Here is a 27,302-nt window from a genome sequence, read left to right as displayed (position 1 = left end):
AAGACATAAAGCCATCAATAAAAACATTAAAAAGAAATGTAATGAGGCAAAGGAAGCATGGATAAATAAACAAATGTGAAGAAACTGAAAACACAAAGAAGAAAGATAGCAAATACATGCACAATCAGATAAAAGAATTATCCAACAAGAACTTGCACACACAAACAGGATGCACAAAATCAAAAGATGGAAACATTCGAATGGAAAGTGAATCCATACTAAAACGATGGTCAGAATATACAGAAGAGCTATTCTACGATGAGAGAAATGGGAAACCAGAAATAAACAACCCTATGGAAGGACCACCGATTCTCAAAGCAGAAGTCGAGATGGCAATCAAGTCCATGAAAAAGGGGCAAGGCAGTAGGACCTGATCAAATCCCAGTTGAGGTATATGATGCCCTTGAACAGTAGGAGATGGAAGAACTGACCAAACTTTTCAACACAATATATAATACAGGAGAAATTCCTCAAGACATGATCTCCTCTATCTTTATAACACTACCAAAGAAACTAGGGACCACAGAATGTGAATGTCACAGAACAATCGGTATTATGAGTCATACCATCAAAATCCTCCTAAGAATAATCATGGCAAGAACAAGGAACAAGTTAAGACCAGAAATTTCAGAAACACAATTTGGATTTGTTACAGATAGAGGTACTATAAATGCAATTTTCACACGGTCAATGATAATGGAAAGAAGTACTGAGGTTCAGAAAGATCTGTACTTGTTTCATTGACTTTTCCAAATCCTTTGATAAGGTATGACATGAAGATCTCTTTAAGGCACCGAGTCATTTGGACATTGATGGAAAAGACCTTAGACTCCTTAGGAACCTACAGTGGTGCTTGAAAGTTTGTGAACCCTTTAGAATTTTCTATATTTTTGCATAAATATGACCTAAAACATCATCAGATTTTCACACAAGTTCCAAAAGTAGATAAAGAGAACCCAGTTAAACAAATGAGACAAAAATATTATACTTGGTCATTTATTTATTGAGGAAAATGATCCAATATTACATATCTGTGAGTTGCAAAAGTATGTGAACCTCGAGGATTAGCAGTTAATTTGAAGGTGAAATTAGAGTCAGGTGTTTTCAATCAATGGGATGACAATCAGGTGTGAGTGGGCACCCTGTTTTATTTAAAGAACAGGGATCTATCAAAGTCTGATCTTCACAACACATGTTTGTGGAAGTGTATCATGGCACGAACAAAGGAGATTTCTGAGGACCTCAGATGAGGACCTCAGAAAAAGCATTGTTGATGCTCATCAGGTTGGAAAAGGTTGCAAAACCATCTCTAAAGAGTTTGGACTCCACCAATCCACAGTCAGACAGATTGTGTACAAATGGAGGAAATTCAAGACCATTGTTACCCTCCCCAGGAGTGGTCGACCAACAAAGATCACTCCAAGAGCAAGGCATTTAATAGTCGGCGAGGTCACAAAGGACCCCAGGGTAACTTCTAAGCAACTGAAGGCCTCTCTCTCTCACACTGGCTAATGTTAATGTTCATGAGTCCACCATCAGGAGAACACTGAACAACAATGGTGTGCATGGCAGTGTTGCAAGGAGAAAGCTACTGCTCTCCAAAAAGAACACTGCTGCTCGTCTGCAGTTTGCTAAAGACCACGTGAACAAGCCAGAAGGCTATTGGAAAAATGTTTTGTGGACGGATAAGACCAAAATAGAACTTTATGGTTTAAATGAGACGTGTTACGTTTGGAGAAAGAAAAACATTCCATTCCAGCATAAGAACCTTATCCCATCTGTGAAACATGGTGGTGGTAGTATCATGGTTTGAGCCTGTTTTGCTGCATCTGGGCCAGGACGGCTTGCCATCATTGATGGAACAATGAATTCTGAATTATACCAGAGAATTCTAAAGGAAAATGTCAGGACATCTGTCCATGAACTGAATCTCAAGAGAAGGTGGGTCATGTAGCAAGACAACGACCCTAAGCACACAAGTCATTCTACCAGTGAATGGTTAAAGAAGAATGAAGTTAATGTTTTGGAATGGCCAAGTCAAAGTCCTGACCTTAATCCAATCGAAATGTTGTGGAAGGACCTGAAGCGAGCAGTTCATGTGAAGAAACCCACTAACATCCCAGAGTTTAAGCTGTTCTGTATGGAGGAATGGGCTAAAATTCCTCCAAGCCGGTGTGAAGGACTGATCAACAGTTACCAGAAATGTTTAGTTGCAGTTATTGCTGCACAAGGGGGTCACACCAGATACTGAAAACAAAGGTTCACATACTTTTGCCACTCACAAATATGTAATATTGGATCATTTTCCTCAATAAATAAATGACCAAGTATAATATTTTCGTCTCATTTGTTTAACTGGGTTCTCTTTATCTACTTTTAGGACTTGTGTGCAAATCTGATGATGTTTTAGGTCATATTTATGCAGAAATATAGAACATTCTAAAGGGTTCACAAACTTTCAAGCACCACTGTACACTGGGAACAAAAGGCAACTGTTAGGATTCAGGCTGAATTCTTTTTTCTTTTGCAGTCCGTCGATAATGACGATGACTGTTTTATGTGGCATCAGGGATAAATCAAAGTCATCCACTTTTGTCTGTTGTTGGCAAATACAGTGCCTTGCAAAAGTATTCATCCCCCTTGGTGTTTGTCCTGTTTTGTTGCATTACAAGCTGGAATTAAAAAAAAAAAAAAAATTATATATATATATATATATATATATATATATATATATATATATATATATATATATATATATATATATGGGGGGGGGTAGCACCATTTGATTTACACAACATGCCTACCACTTTAAAGGTAAAAATTGTTGTTCTATTGTGACACAAACAATAATTAAGAAGGAAAAACAGAAATCTGGAGTGTGCATAGGTATTCCCCCCCCAAAATCAATACTTTATAGAGCCACCTTTTGCTGCAATTACAGCTGCAAGTCTCTCTATTAGTTTAGCACATCTAGCCACTGGAATTTTTACCCATTCCTCAAGGAAAAACTGCTCCAACTCCTTCAAGTTAGATGGGTTGCATTGGTGTACAGCAATCTTCAAGTTATGCCACAGATTCTCAATTGGATTGAGGTCTGGGCTTTGACTAGGCCATTCCAAGACATTTAAATGTTTCCCTGTACACCACGCCAGTGTAGCTTTAGCAGTATGTTTAGGGTCATTGTCCTGCTAGACCGTGAACCTTCATCCCAGTCTCAATCCTCTGGCTGACTCAAACAGGTTTTCCTCCAGAATTGCCCTGTATTTAGTGCCATCCATCTTTCCTTCAGTCCTGACCAGCTTTCCTGTCCCTGCAGATGAAAAACATCCCCACAGCATAATGCTGCCACCACCATGCTTCATTGTAGGGATGGTGTTCTCAGGGTGTTGGGTTTGCGCCACACATGGCATTTCCCATGATGGCCAAAAAGATCAATTTAATCTCATTTGACCAGAGAATCTTCTTCTATGTGTTTGGGGAGTCTGCCACATACTGTTGGACAAACTCCAAACGTGTTTTTTTTAAGCAATGACATTCTTCTGGCCACTCTTCCATAAAGCCCCACTCTGTGGAGTGTATGGCTTAAAGTGGTCCTCTGGACAGATACTCCCATCTCCACTGTGGATCTTTGCAGCTCCCTCAGCGTTATCTTTGGTGTCTTTGGTGCATCTCTGATTAATGCCCTCCTTGCCCGGTCTGTGAGTTTTGGTGGGCGGCCTTCTCTTGTCAGGTTTGTAGTGGTGCCATATTCTTTCCATTTTGCTATAATGGATTTAATGGTGCTCCCTGGAATATTCAAAGTTTGGGATATTTTTTATAACCCAACCCTGATCTATACTTCTCCACAACTTTGTCTTTGACCTGTTTAGAGTGCTCCTTGGTTTTCATGTTGCTTGCTTAGTCGTGTTGCAGAGTCAGGGTCCTTCCAGAACAGGTGGATTTATACAGACATCATGTGACAGATCATGTGACACTTTGATTCCACACAGGTGGAGCTTAAGCAACTAATTATGTGACTTATGAGGTGGATTGGTTGGACCAGCTCTTATTTAGGGGTTTCATATGAAAGAGGGTATGCACACTCCAGATTTCTGTTTTTTCATCTTAATTATTGTTTGTGTCACAATAAAAACAAAACAAATGTGCACCTTTAAAGTGGTAGGCATGTTGTGTAAATCAAATGGTGCTAACCCCCCCAAAATCCATTTTAATTCCAGCTTGTAATGCGACAAAACAGGACAAACACCAAGGGGGATGAATACTTTTGCAAGGCACTGTACATTCCACAAGTGAGGGTCAATGTTCCTACATTTCAAGTTCCTCTTTACAGTATCTTTAAACCTAAGACGAGGCCTTCCCCAGTCACACTTTCTTCCAGACAGCTGAGAGTAGAGTAGCTGCCTAGGTAGGTGATCATGATCCATTCTTTCCACATGGCCTAACCAACTGAGATTCATTAGTTTCCTTTCAGCCACAGTCATGAAACTGCTTGCAAGGGTTTTAAAGTTCTGCTAGCTTTTGCAAGTTACTAGCAGCACTATCTTGACAGAACAATGGTTTAGCCCAGTGGCAAGGACAGGCCAAGACAAACTGGCATCAATGTCTGCTGCAGTGGCTGACCGGGAGATAGGTTTGTTTCACCCCGCTCTTAGGTGATACCCCGGGTCACTTTGCATGATGGCTTTTGGCTCCCAAGGAGCTCATCCACCCTTTGACAGGGCTTGTTTTTAGTAGTCCTGCTGGGTGACATGCCACCCTTGTCACCAGTATACACTGGTGGGGGAGCCAGTTTAGACACCGACCACCCATACATGCAGCAGGTTGTACTGGGTTACAATGTTACCAGTAGCAAGGTCCGCCAAGGCCCTGACCTGACACATTCAGGGTAAATACAGTGAACCAATACCAATCAGAAGAGGAGTAAGGCAAGGTTGTGTATTGTCACCAGATCTATTCAGTCTATACAGTGAAATAATATTGAGGAACATTGAACACATTGATGGTGTTAAAGTTGGAGGACAAAACGTTAATAATCTCAGGTTTGCAGACGGCATAGTTCTTATCACAGATTCGGAAATTACCCTGCAAACACTACTTGACTTGGTGGCGAAGGAAAGTGGATCTAAAGGATTAGAACTAAACATTAAGAAAACAGAATGCATGGTTGTCACCAAGAAAGCAAAGCCTCCACCTTGTACAGTAAGCAATGAAGAAGAAATTATCAAACAAGTGAGCAAATTCAAATACCTGGGATACATGCTAATATCAGATGGGAAATGTATCTCAGAGGTGAAAAGGAGACTTGCAATGGCAAAGGAAACCTTCAAGAAATTAGAGTCTATAATGACAAACATCAAAATAGATACCAAAATACGAGTTTTAAAGGCATATGTCTGGTCAGTACTTCTATATGGATGTGAGTGTTGGACAATTACTAATGACATCAAAAAGAAATTAGAAGCAGAAGAGATGTGCTTCCTCAGAAGAATCATAAATATCCTGGAAGGAGATGAAGATGAACCAAGAAGTCTTAACCCTTGCAGGAGTAAAAAGGAGCTTACTTGAAACAATAAGGAGGAGACAAATGAAATTTTTTGGACATGTCAACAGAAAAGGAGGATTAGAACAACTTAGTGTGATGGGTAAGATCCATGGAAAGAAAAGCAGAGGAAGGCAAAGAATAAAATATGTGCAGAGCCTTAACAACTGGGCTACTAACAATAGCATCGACAATAACACATTCATAAGGACCTCAAATGACAGAAAAATGGAGGATCATGACCACCAGTGTCTGCTCCAGACAAGGCAAATAAAGAAGATGATGATATTTACATTACTTTGATTAAAATGATGGATAATGTCAGCTAGCTCGCAAATATTAGACACGTCCCTGTGTATGCACGTTGATATCAATGCTCTATCGCTAATACAGGCTGACCTGTTGTCCAGATCCATTTTGCACGCTCTGGCTCTGAGGTCTCCAATTTTCGCAAGATGGCAACTCTCATTTCAACCCAAAAATAGGCCTCAAAAACTGCACAATGGACGTGAATGGCATCATGTTGCATACACATTCATATATGCGGTCATTGGTTACACCCCTAGGACACGGATGCATTTATAACAGCAGTAAAAAGACAGGAAGTTTCATTACCTCTGGAGCCACAAAGTTAGCAGTGTAGCAAGGGGTCATGAGGAGGCCATTTTCAGCCCGGAGTTGTTTTGCGAAGCCGAAGTCGCAGATCCTTATCGAGTCCGGGTCACCTGTTTCATCCATGTACAGGATATTGCTCGGCTTTAGGTCTCGATGTACAACCTTGACGAGAATATAAAAGCCGCAAAAATTGCAAATATGTAACACTTTATAAGCAGCAGATCATGTTCATATTAACATACAGTACATGTAGCTGATAGATAGATAGACCGATAAAGGACATTTTTATTAAGACAGCACTTGATATTCTATAGATTACATACATACATACATACATACATACATACATACATACATACATACAATAGTAATAGGAAGAAAAAAAAGCCAACACACAAACCAACACACAGTAAAATGGGAAAGTCCAAGGAGCTCCGTGCAGATCTGAGAAAGAGGATCGCAGATGTACACAACTCCAGAATGTCTCTAAGAACCATTTCTAAACAACTGCAAATTCCAAGATCAGTTCAAACAATTGTATCGAAGTTATTGTAAGGTGTAGTCACTTTGCCAGTTTGCTTCAAGAAAACCCAAATCATCACCCTCAGCTGAAAGTAAATTGGTTTGGATGGTCAGGAACAACATGGGAACCACCATGGCACAGCCCTGCCATGAACTGGAAGCTGATGGATCACTGTCTATAGTTCAGTGAGTTTTACATCATCATGGACTAAGAGGCTGCTTTCCAAGAAATAACCCCCTGCTCTAAAATTGACACCTTCAAGCTTAACTAAAGTTTGAAGCTGACCACACGAAAAAGAAAAAGCCTTCTGGAGGATAGCTGTATGGTCAGATGAGACAAAGATTGAGTTGTTTGGCCACAATGACCACCATGTACAGAGGGACACTGTACCAGCTGGTGGTGGTGGTAGGATCATCATGCTCTGGGGCTGTTTTGCTGCCAGTGGAACTGGATCATTGCACAAAGTGGGTGGGATAATGAAGGAGGAGGATGACCTCAGAATTATTCAGCATAAACTATCAGAAACTTGAACACAACTTGGGACTTGGGAGTTACAACAGGACAATGAACCCAAACACATATCAGAGTTGGTTGTGGAGGATAAAGCAGACTAACATTAAGCTTAAAACAAGTCCTGACTTCAACCCTACTGAAAATATATGGACCGTACTTATAAGTTGAGTCCATGCCAAGAAAAAAACAAAAATTTAATTGAACTCTACCAATTCTACCATGAAGAGTTGTGAAATATCCAACCAGAATTCTGCCAGAAGCTTGTTCATGGTAAAGAAAAATGTTTGGTCAAGGTGAATCTTGCGAAGAGACATTTTACCTAAATATTAGGTGTGCTGTACCGTATGTATATTTTTGACCCTTTGTTGATTTCAGAAAACCCAAAGAAAATTAAAACTTGTGCACCAAATTCTAGTGTTTTTTTAATTAAAGCTGTATGCTGTACAATCATTCTGCCACAGAAAAAGAACAGTTCAAAGAAATTACTGAAAGCCCATATTGCCATGACATTCACGTCACTGTATTTAAACTTCTGACCACAACTGTGTGTGTATATATATATATATATATATATATATATATATATATATATATATATATATATATATACACACACACACACACCAGTATATGGACGGCACGGTGGTGTATTGGTTAGCGCTGTCGCCTCACAGCAAGAAAGTCGGGGTTCGAGCCCCATGGCTGGTGAGGGCCTTTCTGTGCGGAGTTTGCATGTTCTCCCCGTGTCTGCGTGGGTTTCCTCCGGGTGCTCCGGTTTCCCCCACAGTCCAAAGACATGCAGGTTAGGTTAACTGGTGACTCTAAATTGACCGTAGGTGTGAGTGTGAATGGTTGTCTGTGTCTATGTGTCAGCCCTGTGATGACTTGGCGACTTGTCCAGGATGTACCCCGCATTTCGCCCGTAGTCAGCTGGGATAGGCTCCAGCTTGCCTGCGACCCTGTAGAAGGATAAAGCGGCTAGAGATAATGAGATGAGATATATATATATATATATATATATATATATAGAGAGAGAGAGAGAGAGAGAGAGAGAGAGAGAGTGTAATGTATATGTATGCGCACAGGACAACAGCTATGATACAAGATGCATTCATTCCAAACTAATTCAGGACACGCACCTCATTATAACTATCCTTTTCAAATGTTCACAGCCATAATTATTGTACACAAAAACATGGTGTCTTGAGACGCCCCGAGCTGAGTATATGTATATGCATGCATATGTACGCGAAAGTGTGTGAGTGAAATGTAGAACAGACCCCCTGTGAGTGTAGATACTCCACAGTCTTGGTTATGGTGCAGAGCACAGCAGAGGCCTCTCTCTCGGAGAAGCCCTTGTGGTGCAGGATGCGGTCGAGCAGCTCACCTCCACGCATCAGCTCCATAACCAGATATACAAACTTCCCATCATCGTAGACCTGCAAGCAGCAGCACATACACAGCTCTTATTTTAGCCCTTATGGTATACTTCTGTTAAAATTAGCCATTTTTAATGTCATGTCATTACATTAAAACACTACATGTTTCATTTGCTCAAAGATGTGTACAATTTACAGGGTAATATATATATATATATATATATATATATATATATATATATATATATATATATATATGAGTGATTCCACGCTTATGGGTACTGAAATGGGGACATGAACTTATTTTTAAAAATTCACCTAAAACCATTTCTTTTTTTACCATCAGGTCACAAAACATGTAATCTTTAATGAATGATATGTTAAAAGATAACTTTAATTTTCTGAGATGTAATAAAAACATATTTATATGCCAAAGTCAGAACGTAACAGAAGTGTTGTGGACATATATATTCTCAATTTTAACAATGTAGAATTACTTTTTTAAACATAGGAAGGTGATGTTTTAGCAAATATAATTAATAAACATGTGTAGTAGAATAAACATACACATTCTTTCAATAAGATTAACATGGTATATAGCTAGATTGTAATTAATTTGTAACAGACGCGAGATGGACAATCGTAACAGAAGTAATGTAACAGACATCATTTTGGAACTCATAGGCTTGACTTTGGCATATAAATGTTTTTATTACATCTCAGAAAATTAAAGTTATCTTTTAACATATCATTCATTAAAGATTACATGTTTTGTGACCTGATGGTAGAAAAAGAAATGGTTTTAGGTGAATAAGTTCATGTCCCCATTTCAGTACCCATAAGCGTGGAATCACTCATATATATATATATATATATATATATATATATATATATATATATATATATATAAAACCCCATTCCAAAAAAGTTGGGACAAAGTACAAATTGTAAATAAAAACGGAATGCAATAATTTACAAATCTCAAAAACTGATATTGTATTCACAATAGAACATAGACAACATATCAAATGTCAAAAGTGAGACAATTGGAAATTTCATGCCAAATATTGGCTCATTTGAAATTTCATGACGGCAACACATCTCAAAAAAGTTGGGACAGGGGCAATAAGAGGCTGGAAAAGTTAAAGGTACAAAAAAGGAACAGCTGGAGGACCAAATTGCAACTCATTAGGTCAATTGGCAATAGGTCATTAACATGACTGGGTATAAAAAGAGCATCTTGGAGTGGCAGCGGCTCTCAGAAGTAAAGATGGGAAGAGGATCACCAATCCCCCTAATTCTGCGCCGACAAATAGTGGAGCAATATCAGAAAGGAGTTCGACAGTGTAAAATTGCAAAGAGTTTGAACATATCATCATCTACAGTGCATCATATCATCAAAAGATTCAGAGAATCTGGAAGAATCTCTGTGCGTAAGGGTCAAGGCCGGAAAACCATACTGGGTGCCTGTGATCTTCGGGCCCTTAGATGGCACTGCATCACATACAGGCATGCTTCTCTATTGGAAATCACAAAATGGGCTCAGGAATATTTCCAGAGAACATTATCTGTGAACACAATTCACCGTGCCATCCGCCGTTGCCAGCTAAAACTCTATAGTTCAAAGAAGAAGCCGTATCTAAACATGATCCAGAAGCGCAGACATCTTCTCTGGGCCAAGGCTCATTTAAAATGGACTGTGGCAAAGTGGAAAACTGTTCTGTGGTCAGACGAATCAAAATTTGAAGTTCTTTATGGAAATCAGGGACACCGTGTCATTCGGACTAAAGAGGAGAAGGACGACCCGAGTTGTTATCAGCGCTCAGTTCAGAAGCCGGCATCTCTGATGGTATGGGGTTGCATTAGTGCGTGTGGCATGGGCAGCTTACACATCTGGAAAGACACCATCAATGCTGAAAGGTATATCCAGGTTCTAGAGCAACATATGCTCCCATCCAGACGACGTCTCTTTCAGGGAAGACCTTGCATTTTCCAGCATGACAATACCAAACCACATACTGCATCAATTACAGCATCATGGCTGCGTAGAAGAAGGGTCCGGGTACTGAACTGGCCAGCCTGCAGTCCAGATCTTTCACCCATAGAAAACATTTGGCGCATCATAAAACGGAAGATACGACAAAAAAGACCTAAGACAGTTGAGCAACTAGAATCCTACATTAGACAAGAATGGGTTAACATTCCTATCCCTAAACTTGAGCAACTTGTCTCCTCAGTCCCCAGACGTTTACAGACTGTTGTAAAGAGAAAAGGGGATGTCTCACAGTGGGAAACATGGCCTTGTCCCAACTTTTTTGAGATGTGTTGTTGTCATGAAATTTAAAATCACCTAATTTTTCTCTTTAAATGATACATTTTCTCAGTTTAAACATTTGATATGTCATCTATGTTCTATTCTGAATAAAATATGAAATTTTGAAACTTTCACATCATTGCATTCTATTTTTATTTACAATTTGTACTTTGTCCCAACTTTTTTGGAATTGGGGTTGTATATATATATATATATATATATATATATATATATATATATATATATATATATATATATATATTTTAATGTAGAAATTTGACTCACATCTTTCAGAGTGATGATGTTGGGGTGTTGTCCATATCGCAACAGGATCTCGATCTCCTCAGATGGGTCCTTCTTAGCTCTGTCTATGATCTGAAATGAACAGTGTGTATGTGTGAGAGAGTGTACAGCCTGAGAACACAACTTTTTCACTTGCAAGAAGTGCATCAGGAAAAAGGATCTTGTTAAGTACAAAAAAAATCACTAAAGACGACATGTTACCCATTTTATATACAGAACCTTCTACTGCTGCATTAAAATGCTACTCATATTTGTGCATTATTATTAACTAGATCAAGGAAATGAATGCAAAAAATTCCCTTACTTTAACGGCATATTCCACACTGGTGATTCTGTGTACACAGCGTTTGCATATTGAATACGAGCCGACGCCAATGTCTTCTTTTATTTCATAGCCGTCAGTGAAAAGGATGTTGTTGCTATGAAGTTGCTTGAATGCAAAACAAAAATATGGGAAGAACACAATGATACACATGCGACATATCGGTCCAACTAAATAAACCCTTATAAACAGAAACAGTCAAGCATGTTTCCACATTCCAAATCGTTCTTCCATTATAAATATTTATGGTCTATATTAATGTTTGAAACTGGGCAATTTCAACCATTACATTACTTCATAAAAATCATGCTGCTCTTTGGAGGCAAAACCAGAACATGGTCCAGCGTGTCTAAAGAGTCAGTATCTGTTCATGGAAAAGGTTTACTTGACATCATTTGCACAAATGCTCATGCTGTGTAGGTTCAATCTATGCAAGTGGGGCGTGGGCTTAGTGTATATGACGTCAGACGGAAGCACAGGGAACAGTATGTCAGTGTCAGTTACTAGCCTTGTCGCTCATCCTGACACTTGTGTGTTATCTAAAGTCAATCGTGTTCGCTCCACCTTGACTCTTCAGTGAGATCTATTCAGTAAGTCAGACACCATGTGACACAAACAAATCAGCTTACACAACAGGAATCGCAGCCCTCCTTGTTTTCTGTCGGCCCTTTTTGCTGAGACTTGCATAAGCAGCATCTCTGGTACCTCTTATAAAAATGAGCTTTTGAGTTTGAGATATATCTCACTCACACACACATTTTATATATATATATATATATATATATATATATATATATAGAGGGGCGGCACGGTGGTGTAGTGGTTAGCGCTGTCGCCTCACAGCAAGAAGGTCCGGGTTCGAGCCCCGTGGCCGGCAAGGGCCTTTCTGTGTGGAGTTTGCATGTTCTCCCCGTGTCCGCGTGGGTTTCCTCCGGGTGCTCCGGTTTCCCCCACAGTCCAAAGACATGCAGGTTAGGTTAACTGGTGACTCTAAATTGACTGTAGGTGTGAATGTGAGTGTGAATGGTTGTCTGTGTCTATGTGTCAGCCCTGTGATGACCACCCCGCCTTTCACCCGTAGTCAGCTGGGATAGGCTCCAGCTTGCCTGCGACCCTGTAGAAGGATAAAGCGGCTAGAGATAATGAGATGAGATATATATAAATAAATAATATCTCATCTCATTATCTCTAGCCGCTTTATCCTGTTCTACAGGGTCGCAGGCAAGCTGGAGCATATATACTGTATGTATGTGTCTATATATATATATATATATATATATATATATATATATATATATACATACATACACACAGTGGTGCTTGAAAGTTTGTGAACCCTTGAGAATTTTCTATATTTCTGCATAAATATGACTTAAGACATCATCAGATTTTCACACAGGTCCTAAAAGTAGATAAAGAGAACCCAGTTAAACAAATGAGACAAAAATATTATACTTGGTCATTTATTTACTGGGGCGGCACGGTGGTGTAGTGGTTAGCGCTGTCGCCTCACAGCAAGAAGGTCCTGGGTTCGAGCCCCGGGGCCGGCGAGGGCCTTTCTGTGTAGAGTTTGCATGTTCTCCCCGTGTCCGCGTGGGTTTCCTCCGGGTGCTCCGGTTTCCCCCACAGTCCAAAGACATGCAGGTTAGGTTAACTGGTGACTCTAAATTGACCGTAGGTGTGAATGTGAGTGTGAATGGTTGTCTGTGTCTATGTGTCAGCCCTGTGATGACCTGGCGACTTGTCCAGGGTGTACCCCGCCTTTCGCCCATAGTCAGCTGGGATAGGCTCCAGCTTGCCTGCGACCCTGTAGAAGGATAAAGCGGCTAGAGATAATGTGATGTGTGTGTGATGTGATTTATTTACTGAGGAAAATCATCCAATATTACATATCTGTGGGTGGAAAAAGTATGTGAACCTCTAGGATTAGCAATTAAATTGAAGGCAAAATTAGAGTCAGGTGTTTTCAATCCATGGGATGACAATCAGGTGTGAGTGGGCACCCTGTTTTATTTAAAGAACAGGGATCTATCAAAGTCTGATCTTCACAACACATGTTTGTGGAAGTGTATCATGGCACGAACAAAGGAGTTTTCTGAGGACCTCAGAAAAAGCGTTGTTGACGCTCATCAGGCTGGAAAAGGTTACAAAACCATCTCTAAAGAGTTTTGACTCCACCAATCCACAGTCAGACAGATTGTGTATGAATGGAGGAAATTCAAGACCATTGTTACCCGCCCCAGGAGTGGGCAACCAACAAAGATCACTCCAAGAGCAAGGCGTGTAATAGTCGGCAAGGTCACAAAGGACTCCAGGGTAACTTCTAAGCAACTGAAGGCCTCTCTCACATTGGCTAATGTTAATGTTCATGAGTCCACCATCAGGAGAACAATGAACAACAATGGTGTGCATGGCAGGGTTGCAAGGAGAAAGCCACTGCTCTCCAAAAAGAACATTGCTGCTCATCTGCAGTTTGCTAAAGATCATGTGGACAAGCCAGAAGGCTATTGGAACAATTTTTGTGGACAGATGAGACCAAAATAGAACTTTTTTGGTTAAAATGAGAAGCGTTATGTTTGGAGAAAGGAAAACACTGCATTCCAGCATAAGAACCTTATCCCATCTGTGAAACATGGTGGTGGTAGTATCATGGTTTGGGCCTGTTTTGCTGCATCTGGGCCAGAACGGCTTGCCATCATTGATGGAACAATGAATTCTGAATTATACCAGCGAATTCGAAAGGAACATGTCAGGACATCTGTCCATGAACTGAATCTCAAGAGAAGGTGGGTCATGCAGCACGACAATGACCCGAAGCACACAAGTCGTTCTGCCAAAGAATGGTTAAAGAAGAATAAAGTTAATGTTTTGGAATGGCCAAGTCAAAGTCCTGACCTTAATCCAATCAAAATGTTGTGGAAGGACCTGAAGCGAACAGTTCATGTGAGGAAACCCACCAACATCCCACAGTTGAAGCTGTTCTGTACGGAGGAATGGGCTAAAATTCCTCCAGGCCAGTGTGCAGGACTGATCAACAGTTACCGGAAACATTTATGGCCCTTTTCCACTACCCTTTTTCAGCTCACTTCAGCCCGACACGGCTCGCGTTTCGACTACCTTAGAGCAGCATGACTCAGCTTGCTTCAGCCCTACTCAGCACCCAAAATTTGCACGGTTTTGGAGTAGGGCTGAAGCGAGCCAAACCGAGCCGAGTGGGGCTAGGGGCATGAGGAGACACTCCCCTGTGCACTGATTGGTGAGGAGGAGTGTCCTCACATGCCCACACACGCCCCGCGAGCACGCTGGGATCTGTAAACACCGTAAACCCGGAAGAAGGAGAATTATGAATTACGAGAATTTCTGAAGCCTTATGCGCCTCGCCTCATCTATACGCTCTTGCCAGTATCTGTTGGCGTTGTTGGTGACAACAAGCCACAGCACCAAGACCAGCAACACTAACGACTCCATGTCCTCCATGTTTATTGTTTACTATCCGGGTCGTGAGACTACCGCTTAAAAGGTCACTGATGTCACTGTTTGCGCCGCCTAACGACATCACGTGACGTCCACCCACTTTCGCTAACTCCACCCAATGTGTCCACCCATTTCCAGCCAGCACGGTTCAGCGCGGTTGTAGTCGAAATGCAACTCCAACAGCCCCACTCAGCCCAACTCAGCACGGCACGGCTCAGCCCAACTCAGCCGCGTTGGTAGTGGAAAAGCGGCATTCGTTGCAGTTATTGCTGCACAAGGGGGGGTCACACCAGATACTGAAAGCAAAGGTTCACATACTTTTGCCACTCACAGATATGTAATATTGGATCATTTTCCTCAATAAATAAATGACCAAGTATAATATTTTTGTCTCATTTGTTTAACTGGGTTCTCTTTATCTACTTTTAGGACCTGTGTGAAAATCTGATGTTGTTTTAGGTCATATTTATGCAGAAATAGAGAAAATTCTAAAGGGTTCACAAACTTTCAAGCACCACTGTGTGTGTATGTGTGTATATATATATATATATATATATATATATATATATATACACACAGTATATAGTGTGTGTGTGTGTGTGTATATATATATATATATATATATATATATTCATTCATTCATTCATTCATTATCTGTAGCCGCTTTATCCTTCTACAGGGTCGCAGGCAAGCTGGAGCCTATCCCAGCTGACTACGGGCGAAAGGCGGGGTACACCCTGGACAAGTCGCCAGGTCATCACAGGGCTGACACATAGACACAGACAACCATTCGCACTCACATTAACACCTACGGTCAATTTAGAGTCACCAGTTAACCTAACCTGCATGTCTTTGGACTGTGGGGGAAACCGGAGCACCCGGAGGAAACCCACGCGGACACGGGGAGAACATGCAAACTCCACACAGAAAGGCCCTCGCCGGCCCCGGGGCTCGAACCCAGGACCTTCTTGCTGTGAGGCGACAGCGCTAACCACTACACCACCGTGCCGCCCCATATATATATATATATATATATATATATATATATATATATATATATATATATATATATATATATATATATATATATATATATATATAAAAATCTCCTTCTCACCCCCGGCGGGGGGGTGGTATCCATGTCATCCTCAAGCTCGGGTCCTCTACCAGAGGCCTGGGAGTTTGAGGGTTCTGCGCAGTATCTTCGATGTTCCTAGTACTGCGCTCTTCTGGACTGAGGCTTCAGATGTTGTTCCTGGGATTTGCTGGAGCCACTCTCCCAGTTTGGGGTTTACTGCCCCAAGTGCCCCCACTACCACGGGGACCACGCAACCCTTGACCTTCCACATCTGTTCCAGCTGCTCTTTCAACCCTTGATACTTCTCAAGTTTCTCATGTTCCTTCTTCCTGATGTTGGCGTCAGCTGGGATCGCCACATCTATCACCACCACCCTCTTCTGCTCTTTGCCCACCACCACTATGTCCGGTTGGTTAGCCAGGATCTGTTTGTCAGTCTGGAAGCTGAAGTCCCACAGAACCTTGGCCCTGTTGTTCTCAGCCACCTTCTGTGGTATGGCCCATTGGGACTTGGGTACTCCTATTCCATACTGGTTGCAGATGTTCCTGTATACTATCCCAGCCACTTGGTTGTGCCTCTCCATGTACGCTGATCCAGCTAGCATCTTACACCCTGCTACTATGTGCTGGACTGTTTCAGGGGCTTCTTTGCACAGTCTGCATCTTGGGTCTGATCTACTCTGGTAGATCCTGGCCTCTATGGCTCTTGTGCTTATGGCCTGTTCTTGTGCTGCCATGATTAGTGCCTCTGTGCTGTCTGTCAGTCCTGCATTATCCAGCCACTGGTAGGATTTCTTGATATCAGCCACTTCCTCTATCTGACGGTGGTACATGGCATGTAGGGGTTTGTCCCTCCAGGTTGTCTGTTCCTCCTCCTCCTCTGCTCTCTCATCAGGGTTCTGCTGCCTGAGACATTTACTTAGCAGTTCATCCTTTGGGGCCATCTTTCTGATGTATTCTCGGATTTTCGATGTTTCATCCTGGACCGTGGTCTTGACGCTCACTAGCCCTCGGCCTCCCTCTTTCCGCTTAGTGTATAGTCTCTGGGTGCTGGACTTGGGGTGGAACCCTCCATGCATGGTGAGGAGCTTTCTCGTCTTGATATCTGTGGCTTCTATCTCCTCCTTTGGCCAGTTTATGATACCAGCGGGGTATCTGATGACTGGTAGTGCGTACATGTTGATGGCTCGGACCTTGTTCTTACCATTCAGCTGACTTTTCAGGACCTGCCTTACTCTCTGGAGGTATTTGGCTGTGGTTGACTTCCTTGTGGCCTCTTCATGGTTTCCATTAGCCTGTGGGATGCCAAGGTACTTGTAGCTGTCTTGGATATCACCTATGTTGCCCTCTGGTAGGTCAATCCCCTCAGTCCGGATCATCTTGCCTCTCTTTGAGACCATCTGGCCACACTTGTCCAATCCGAATGACATCCCTATGTCATCGCTGTAGATCCGGGTGGTGTGGATCAGCGAGTCTATTTCTCGCTCGTTCCTGGCATACAGCTTGATGCCATCCATGTAGAGCAGGTGGCTGATTGTTGCCCCACTACGGAATCGGTACCCGTAGCCGCTCTTCATGATGATCCGACTGAGGGGGTTCAGGCCTATGCAGAACAGCAGTGGTGATAGCGCATCTCCTTGGTATATGCCGCACTTGATGTTGACTTGGGCAATGGGTTTTGAGTTGGCCTCTAGGGTTGTCTTCCACATTTCCATTGAGTTCTGGATGAAGGTTCCTGTTGATCTTATACAGTTCCAGACATTCCAGTATCCATGTGTGTGGCATTGAGTTGTAGGCTTTCTTGTAGTCAATCCAGGCAGTGCACAGGTTGGTCTGTCTCTTCTTACAGTCTCGGGCGACTGTTCTATCGACCAGCAGCTGGTGCTTGGCTTCTCTGGTGTTACTGCCAATCCCTTTCTGTGCCTCGCTCATGTATTGAGCCACATGCTCATTTTTGCCGCAATGATGCCTGACAGGGCCTTCCATGTTGTGCAGAGACAGGTAATTGGCCGGTAGTTGGATGGGATGGGTCCCTTCTGGGGGTCCTTCATGATTAGGACTGTCCTGCCTTGGGTTAGCCATTCTGGGTGGGTCTCATCCCTCAGCAGCTGGTTCATCTGTGCTGCTAGGCGTTCATGGAGTGCAGTTAGTTTCTTCAGCCAGTACGTATGGATCATATCGGGGCCTGGTGCTGTCCAGCTCTTCATCTTTGACACTCTTTCTTGGACGTCTGCCATTGAGATGGTTACTGGTTCTTGTTCTGGGAGGTTGCTGTGGTCAGCTCTTAGGTCCACTAATCATTGGGCATTGGTGTTGTGTGATGCCTTTCTTTCCCATATGTCTTTCCAGTATTTTTCCACCTCAGCTCTTGGTGGGTCTAACCGGTTGTTGTTCCCCTGCCACTGAGAGTACACCTTGGCTGGTTCAGTGGAGAACAGCTTGTTTATTCTCCTGGCCTCTCCCTCCTTGGTGTATCTCTTCAACCGGGTGGCCAGAGCTGTTAGTCGCTGTTTGGCAGTTTCGAGTGCCTCTGGTATGGAGAGTGAGTTGTACTTCCTGGGTGCCCCTTTATTCACCATGTTCCCTTATTGTAGTTCAGCTAGCTGGCTAACTTCTCTCCGTGCTGCCTTTATCTTGGTCTCTAATCGTTTCTTCTACTGTTTGTTATGTCCCAAGCCCACCTTGTGTCCAAGCATCTCCATGATTACTGTTGCTGTACTGTGTATCAGCTTGTTGGTCTCAGTGATGGTTCTTGTGGAGATTGTCTTCAGAGCAGCATCTACTAGCAGTAGATTCTAGTAGTAGAATCTATCTATATATATATATATATATATAAGGTACTTGGCAACTCAGCTTCGGTATTCGTCGGGGGCTCCAGGTTTCCAGTTGGGTCGCGATCTTCCTTCTCAGGTCAGCAGCTCTTGTGTTGAGGCTGTTAGCTGTTGGGGCCTGGTACCCAATCTCTGGTTGTGGGGATGATGATGACGACATCTCCCTGCTGACCTGTCTTTCTGGCTCCCCCTTGCCAGAAAGGGGGAGCGTTGTTGTATTTCATTAATCTCTAGTTGTGATAGTAGATTTCGATTACGGATGTTGGAACACGGATGTTGGATTACGGATGTTGACCCGGGCGACGTCTGAGCCGGTATGACTCTATCAGTTATGTCTTCACTCATTCCTGAGGTAGGCTGATATATCATGAGGGGTCTTGCCTAAGTGGATGATGTTTTGCCCCGACCGGGATTCGAACCCCGATCTCCCGCGTCGTAGTCAGTGAGCATTACCACTGTACTATCCAGCTGATATATATACTGTATATATATATACACATACACTATATTGCCAAAAGTATTCGCTCACCTGCCTTGACTCACATATGAGCTTAAGTGACATCCCATTCCTAATCCATAGGGTTCAATATGACGTCGGTCCACCCTTTGCAGCTAGAACAGCTTCAGCTCTTCTGGGAAGGCTGTCCACAAGGTTTAGGAGTGTGTTTATTTGAATTTTTGACCATTCTTCCAGAAGCGCATTTGTGAGGTCACACACTGATGTTGGACGAGAAGGCCTGGCTCTCAGTCTCCGCTCTAATTCATCCCAAAGGTGTTCTATCGGGTTGAGGTCAGGACTCTGTGCAGGCCAGTCAAGTTCATCCACACCAGACTCTGTCATCCATGGACCTTGCTTTGTGCACTGGTGCACAGTCATGTTGGAAGAGGAAGGGGCCAGCTCCAAACTGTAAAAACAGTCTGCATGCCGAGGTGCTTGATTTTATACACCTGTGGCCGTGGAAGTGATTGGAACACCTGATTCCGATAATTTAGATGGGTGAGCAAATACTTTTGGCAATATAGTGTGTGTATATATATATATATATATATATATATATATATATATATATATATATATGTATGTATGTATGTGTGTGTGTGTGTATTACACACACACACACACACACACATACATACATACAGTTCTGTGAAAAAGTCTTAGACACATGTAAAGAAATGCTGGAGACCAAAAATGGCTTAAAAATAATGAAATGAAATGTTTCAACATAAATAAATACTATAAACAGCAGTAAGACATAATAAATAAAACAAAAGTCAATATTTGGTGTGAGACGACCCTTTGCTTTAAAAAAATAGTAGTCTCCGGTACAATGAGTGCAGTTTTATAAGGAAATGAGCTGTAGGTTTTACTGAGCATCTTACAGAAGCAGCCACAGTTCTTCTGGACACTCTGACTGTCACACTCGCGTCTTCATTTTGCACCAAAACCCAGCAGCTTTCATTATGTTTTCTTTTTTTAATCTGAAAAGTGGTGCCTTATGTAATATGCTGCTCAGAGACAAACTTTTTTTTCTGTAACATTTAATTTTGTGCTGGAAAATGAACATTTGGACTCTAAAATATTTTTGTACTGACTTGATAATGTAGAAGTCATAAAATAGAAATGAATAACAAAGTTTGTATGAAAAAAAACCCAACAACAACAGGGTGCCTAAGACTTTTGCACAGTACTGTGTGTATTATATATTATGAAACACGGTACAGTTTTTGGGTAAAATATCTTGGTATTGAATGGAATCACAATGCCATCAGGCTTCATGAAAGAGCCTTTTTTTTTTACCATGAACCATAAAACAGCCCCAAAACCTCAATCCACTGTCAGATGTTGCAGTGTGTATCAGGTGCTTCTTCTTGTATGCAGCCCCCAGCCTCGCCCTTTAAAAAAAACACATGCTTAGCATGTAGGGCCACAAAGCTCAAATTTGGTGTTACCTGACCAAAACACAAACTTCCAGCTGTAGATTTAAAGACACTTGGTGAGGGTTGCTTTCAGGAAGAGCTTCTTTCATGCATCCCTTCCAAACATCATCTTATTGTGGAGGGAGGCGTGTCAGGTCATTCATAACCTCATCTCATCTCATTATCTCTAGCCGCTTTATCCTTCTACAGGGTCGCAGGCAAGCTGGAGCCTATCCCAGCTGACTACGGGCGAAAGGCGGGGTACACCCTGGACAAGTCGCCAGGTCATCACAGGGCTGACACATAGACACAGACAACCATTCACACTCACATTCACACCTACGGTCAATTTAGAGTCACCAGTTAACCTAACCTGCATGTCTTTGGACTGTGGGGGAAACCGGAGCACCCGGAGGAAACCCACGCGGACACGGGGAGAACATGCAAACTCCACACAGAAAGGCCCTCGCCGGCCCCGGGGCTCGAACCCAGGACCTTCTTGCTGTGAGGCGACAGCGCTAACCACTACACCACCGTGCCGCCCCATTCATAACCTCAATAATCAAATAATCAAATCAACTGTACAATTCTGAAATTAATATCTGACTACTTCTTTGCCTTCCTCACCATCAATTCCTAGGACATGCATCATCTTATTACAGCCATGCTTATGCATTGTGATATTTAAATTATTATTTTTTTTATTTGTTACCTGACATCTATCTGTATTTCTTTTGTCATGAAAACTCTTTGGTTATGTTTTCACTTGGTGAGGGATGACACAATTTTTTAAAACTGGATTTGATTGGATATTCTTAAAAGTAATTAAAGCTATAATAAAATACATTCAAATCTATAATCAAAATAGCATTTTTATATATTCTTACACAATATAATACATTATTATACATACAGGCCACTTTTTCCATGCATTCTATTCCCTTCTAGTGGGTTTACTGATATGGCATGCAATATTGCTATTGTATCGCTTATCCTCCATGTATTATGCCACTCTCCCCAATGGAGAATGAGCGTGCAATATTGTTATAATATTGCACTATGTCAAGACAACACGATGTCACACTTTGGAACTCATTCGAAGATCCAATGACAAAAAAACTTTTCTGCTGCGCATGTGTACGATCATTTCTTTGTCAGCTGGGAAAGAGAGAAGATGGGGTTAATTCAGTGCTAGGTTTAAACACGAAATAAATAAACTGAAAACTGAAACTAAAGATGCACTGAACACCCGAAAGGCTACCAAAACTTCATTATACATTCTTCACGCATACTTAGAAGAGAAAAACATACCAATGGACACCAAAAAAACTGGAAAAGAGACACGGAGATGTCAAACTTCCGCATTAGCGAGCGACTGACAGTTTGTAAACAAACACGGCCGTGAGGTTTGCTTCATTAAAAGCAGAAGATTTTGAGAGAATTTTGGCTGCCAGGTAGCTCCATTGTGTGGAGCAGTTGTCGATGCTGATTTTAAAAGTAACTAAGTAAATTACTTGGGGGAATGAATACTTAAGTCTGAGTGAAAAATACTGTGGTGAGCGTGCGTGGAAGAAGAGTCTTGGGACAGAAATCGTAGTTTCTCGGTCATTAGCATGTGCTACTGATGAACGCTACAGTGCCTGGAAGGTGAATACAGTGCTGCACTGACAGTGCCAACTTGCAGGTAAGCTTGCGTTGGCCTTCGAGAATGCTGATATGCTGATTTGAAGAGAGTATGTATAATAATAATAATAATAATAATAATAATAATAATATTGGCTGGCTTTTTTTCATGGTATATCAGATATATTCCATTCAGCTAGCATGATATTGAACTTGTCTTCAACTTGTTCAATATCATGCTAGCTGAATGGAATATATTCAATATACCACTCAAAGCCAGCCAATATTATTTAAACAGAAACAAGAAGACAGAGTCTTCTATATCCCCCGCCCTGTATACCAACTATATACCAAGTTTCAAGATATTATTTGTCACATTTTTCAAGTTCTGCTGCAGGAAACCAACCCTACCTCTTTACACTGACCTCGGCAGGCCATTGCATAAACCCACCGGACCTTTGGTCCAGGTGAGCTAAAAATTTTAATTTCTCACATTTCTTAGTCTCAAAAGGCACATATACATTACTAAATCAACACATACACCAACTTTCAAAACCATACCACTCATAGTTTTCAAGTTCTGCTCCGGAAACAAAACCTACCCTTAAGACTAACCTGAGACACTAAGTCTGAAATTATTTTACATGGAAACATCTCATCTCATCTCATTATCTCTAGCCGCTTTATCCTGTTCTACAGGGTCGCAGGCAAGCTGGAGCCTATCCCAGCTGACTACGGGCGAAAGGCGGGGTACACCCTGGACAAGTCGCCAGGTCATCACAGGGCTGACACATAGACACAGACAACCATTCACACTCACATTCACACCTACGGCCAATTTAGAGTCACCAGTTAACCTAACCTGCATGTCTCCATGGAAACATGAAAAATTTAAATTTCTTAAATTTCTTCGTATGAAAAGGCACATCTACATCACCTTGTTAACATGTACACCAAGTTTCAAATCCGTATCATGAACAGTTTTGGAAATGAACATTGCTCTTAGAAACCAAGTCAAAATCTATTTTTTTATGTAAAAATTTGAAAAGTACTTTTTTTTTCAAAAATCCAAAATAGCAAAAGGCACCAGTTCACATGTTGCTTGATATGTATACAAAGTCTCATGAAGATATCTCCAGTAGTTTTAAAGATACGGCCCGGAAACAAAAACGTGACCGGACAGATGGACAGAACCCGTTTCTATATAACAACACAAACTGTCAAATATCCTTTAGCTATGCCAATTGTGTTTTTCAGGAGAAGCACTATAAAAGGTTTTTTTTTTTTGGTCCTTTCTCCTGAGGGGTACCAATAATTCTGGAATGCACTATGGCATTTGATGTAGGTGGGCCTGTATTTTAAAATGCCAGTATTTTATTACACTATAAAGTGCACCACTGATTTCACTGCTTATCGTTTGCAGGTCATAAATTGGGAAAATTCCAAAGGCACCAACAATGAATAAATGGTGCTCATGAAATTCCTTATCCTGCAATCTCTCTGAACATGAAGTGGAGCAACGATGGAAATGAAATGAGTAGCTCTGTTCAGACTGATGTACTTTTGCTTACCTGTACAATAGGATTAATGGAGCTCGGTCTGGTCTCTGCGATACACTGCTCCTGTCCTAGATTGGTGGCCACAAAGCTAAAACCACGGAAAAGCTGATGGGCATTAGCACTGGGAGGAACACCGGGTGAGTCTGAGTACACACACACACACACACACACACACACACACACACACACATTTAGCAAAGAAACTAGGACATGGATTCTGCATGGATGCAAAGTCACAACTGATCAGATGTGTGTGGTATGAAGTGACTTGACAAGGTCGTCACAACCTGCACAGAGCTGCAGGTCATGTTATTAGCGTCAGGTTGGTATGGTTACATGGTTACATCATGCCAAATCCCAACACAATAACAAATATCTGGTTGAAAGCTGTGCTGAAATGTTATAGAAAGCTGAGTACAATGCTCATGCATTTCTCACCTTCAACACAATACCTATCCATGAAAACTGTCATATCAGGTCAGGTAAAAAAAACGTGCTACTACTTTCCCACTTATATTTGCCTAATCGTTCGAGATCACAATATGAAAACCAAATGATGCATGTAATGAGGAAAGATTTGAATAGTTGTTTGCACCTGTTGGTGTGCGGGAAGTGAATTCAGGGTCGAAATGGAAAGTGTCCTCTGGTCTGCCAACCGCTGGTTTGAATGGAGGTTTGAGCTCCTTCCTGTATAATTTCTGTTGTTTAAAAAAAAAAAAGACACGATTAGTGGTTTTAAAATCATGATTGTACCAAAATGCTAACTTGGTCTACAATTGCTAGACAGTTGTCTAATATCTAGGTGTAAGCAGGTGCAACTTTCTTACACAAGTTTGAGCCCAATATGAATAGTCTTGGTAGTTTTTGGAAACTTGAGGGCAGAGAGGACAGAGGAAAGTGACTTCTGTTCATAGTCATGGAAAAAAAAAAAGCCTCAAATGAGGCTGTAGCTCATACTGGCCAAGACGCCCATAAAATCGTAAATATGACCGGTGGCGCTACTATCTTGACAGTTTTTATGCACACCCACCTGGGGAACATTGTACGCGAGTTTGATTGAAATCCAATCAATCAATCAATCTTGTAGGAAGAGTAGCTATTTTTGTAAATCGTGGACGGACGGCAGACGACGTGTGAGTGATCGCACCCCCACTAACAATCCTTGGTTCAATTCCTCAATTCAGCTTCGCTTTCTTTCAGAATGGAACATCTAAAGGCTCATCTATGCTCCCTTTACGTACAAAAACAAATATGTCTGTTTCAAATGAGGTCACCACCACCACTGCCCACGTACCTCCATTCGTCGTTTACATTGGCATGGGTTACATTAAGCAATCCATTCACGGGAGGGCAGCTCAGAGTCAAAGGTTTCTGACAACAACAAATTCCCATTCAATCTCCTCCCAGCTGTTCTGCAACAGCTGTTTGTCCCTATGCTCAGGAGAAGTATCATCTTATCGATGTTTAAAATTTCTGACTAACCTCGCATAACCTCTCCTCAAAAACGTCTGCCATTTTTAAAATTTCTTCTTCGTGTTTCGCTTGAACTATTGCTACACTGCTAACCTTCGTCTGTATCCGTAAGCTTTCAGAAAGGGGGCACAAATATGGACAAAATGAGCTCAGAATGCTTGGGACAGGAGGCTCGGTCAGTATCCGTATTTAATGTTGAGCATAAATGAGCTTTAAGAGGGTTTTGTAAAGCATGTGTCTTACCGTATATGAGAGGACAAGAGTGTGTGTGGTGTGATGCCTTTTTTTCTTTGCTCCCTAATTTGCCCACCTGACAATTCCCACCCCCCAGCCAGCTCTCCCCTATCATACGACAGTTAACAATCATGAAGGTTGAAACACGTGCTATCTACCCTCTTCCTCATACATGAGCTCACAGATAGCTATTGATGGTGTGATTGACAGAGGAGAGAGAGTGTACCATCCCCTTCTATCCAGACAGCATGGCCTACTTTGCTCCCTTGGTTCCAGGTCATGGTTGGCTGTGGCACTATCGAGGCTTTTCTATTATTCTACTCAGAAGCCATGTTATCCCTGTTAATTCAGGAACTTTAAACCAGCAAGTTGTCAAGAGATCCCACTTACATTCCAGTCTATGTTTGCGAAGAAGTGGTGCCTTTTGATTTCTTCCACTCCATCAGGTCCAGCTCCTATGGAGAAGCCAGAGGGGCAAAGATCAAACTACTGAAAATCACCATAATTCCTCATATGGTCTATGAAATTAAGTGCTTCAGAAATCTACTAGACCTTTCCCATTTGCATCTCATATGAATGGCAAACATCTTGGCAGTCCATTTCAATACTCTGGCTTAAAGACGTCGAGTTAACTGATTACATTAATTCATTACCAGGCCACATTAGCATTAATTTTTGTATCCCTACTCTTGAATTGTTGACTCTTCACAGCTCCCTCAGACAAGAAGGGTCCGGATGATGCATGGGTTGCCTGGAAAACCCAGTTTTTCATCATCAAAATGGCTTTCCTGGTGGGCCATCTATTAACATGTAGGAGTTGAGAATTTGCCCGTGTAAATCGCTAATGCAAGGCTTAGGCCTGTCCAGCTGTGCTCAGCATGATACCTCTTCTGCATTTTCTTTCTACTTCATGAATTATGCATTATGTGATTCTTGCAGTCACATTCAATCACGGCTCCCACAAATGGCCTCCGTCTGAGCCTCGACGTGACTCTACTCGAGCTTAAATAAGATCCACTTCTACTACATCTGCAGAAAATCTCTTTAATACAAGGAGCAGGATGTCCTACTGGATGACTTTTAACTACCACTGTTAAATTGAGAACCTGAATATAAAAATCCTAAATATAAAAATACAGTGTCTTGCAAAAGTATTCATCCCCCTTCATGTTTATCCTGGTTTATTGTATTACAAGCTGGAACTAAAATGGATTTTTTGGGGAGTTTAGCACCATTTGATTTACACAACATGCCTACTACTTTAAAGATGAAAATTGTTTTATTGTCACACAAACAATAATTAAGATGAAAAAACAGAAATCTGGAGTGTGCATAGGTATTCGACTAGCGGTGGTTTTTGCTAACATAGTTAGCTGAACGTTATCACTCACTATGTAGGGATAAAGTTAGCTCTCTTGTGTCAAGTTAGAAGTGATGGGCAGCTCATGATTTTTGAGAGTTGTAAGAGAGATTGTCTAACTTATCGTCTGATCTAATTCACATACAGAGCACGACTACTTGTGGAACCAGAGGGTGAAACAGTACAAACTTCAGGATCTAAAAAAGAAAGCCTTTCTGGAGCTCCGTCAGCCCCTTTTCCTCC

General features: G+C 41.7%; 1 protein-coding gene across 2 annotated transcripts in view; it reads right to left on the bottom strand.

Moving 5' to 3' along the window:
* The window catches only part of rps6ka2 (ribosomal protein S6 kinase, polypeptide 2), a 101,403-nt gene that overhangs the window by 11,282 nt on the left and 62,819 nt on the right, over nucleotides 1–27,302 (bottom strand). Inside the window, exons 12-18 of one of the 2 annotated variants that reach the window (XM_060924626.1) lie at nucleotides 26,090–26,154; nucleotides 24,588–24,690; nucleotides 24,005–24,135; nucleotides 11,491–11,616; nucleotides 11,169–11,258; nucleotides 8,471–8,629; nucleotides 6,155–6,316 (exon numbers count right to left, since the gene is read on the bottom strand). In XM_060924626.1, coding sequence (XP_060780609.1) covers nucleotides 6,155–6,316; nucleotides 8,471–8,629; nucleotides 11,169–11,258; nucleotides 11,491–11,616; nucleotides 24,005–24,135; nucleotides 24,588–24,690; nucleotides 26,090–26,154 — 836 coding nt within the window. The remainder of the gene's footprint in view (nucleotides 1–6,154; nucleotides 6,317–8,470; nucleotides 8,630–11,168; nucleotides 11,259–11,490; nucleotides 11,617–24,004; nucleotides 24,136–24,587; nucleotides 24,691–26,089; nucleotides 26,155–27,302) is intronic. The other variant, XM_060924628.1, reaches the window with a different exon arrangement.

Source organism: Neoarius graeffei, chromosome 7, assembly GCF_027579695.1.
Source record: "Neoarius graeffei isolate fNeoGra1 chromosome 7, fNeoGra1.pri, whole genome shotgun sequence".
Classification (NCBI taxonomy): Eukaryota; Metazoa; Chordata; class Actinopteri; order Siluriformes; family Ariidae; genus Neoarius; species Neoarius graeffei.
Note: the sequence above shows the minus strand (reverse complement) of the source record. Positions and strands in the feature narration are given on the sequence as shown.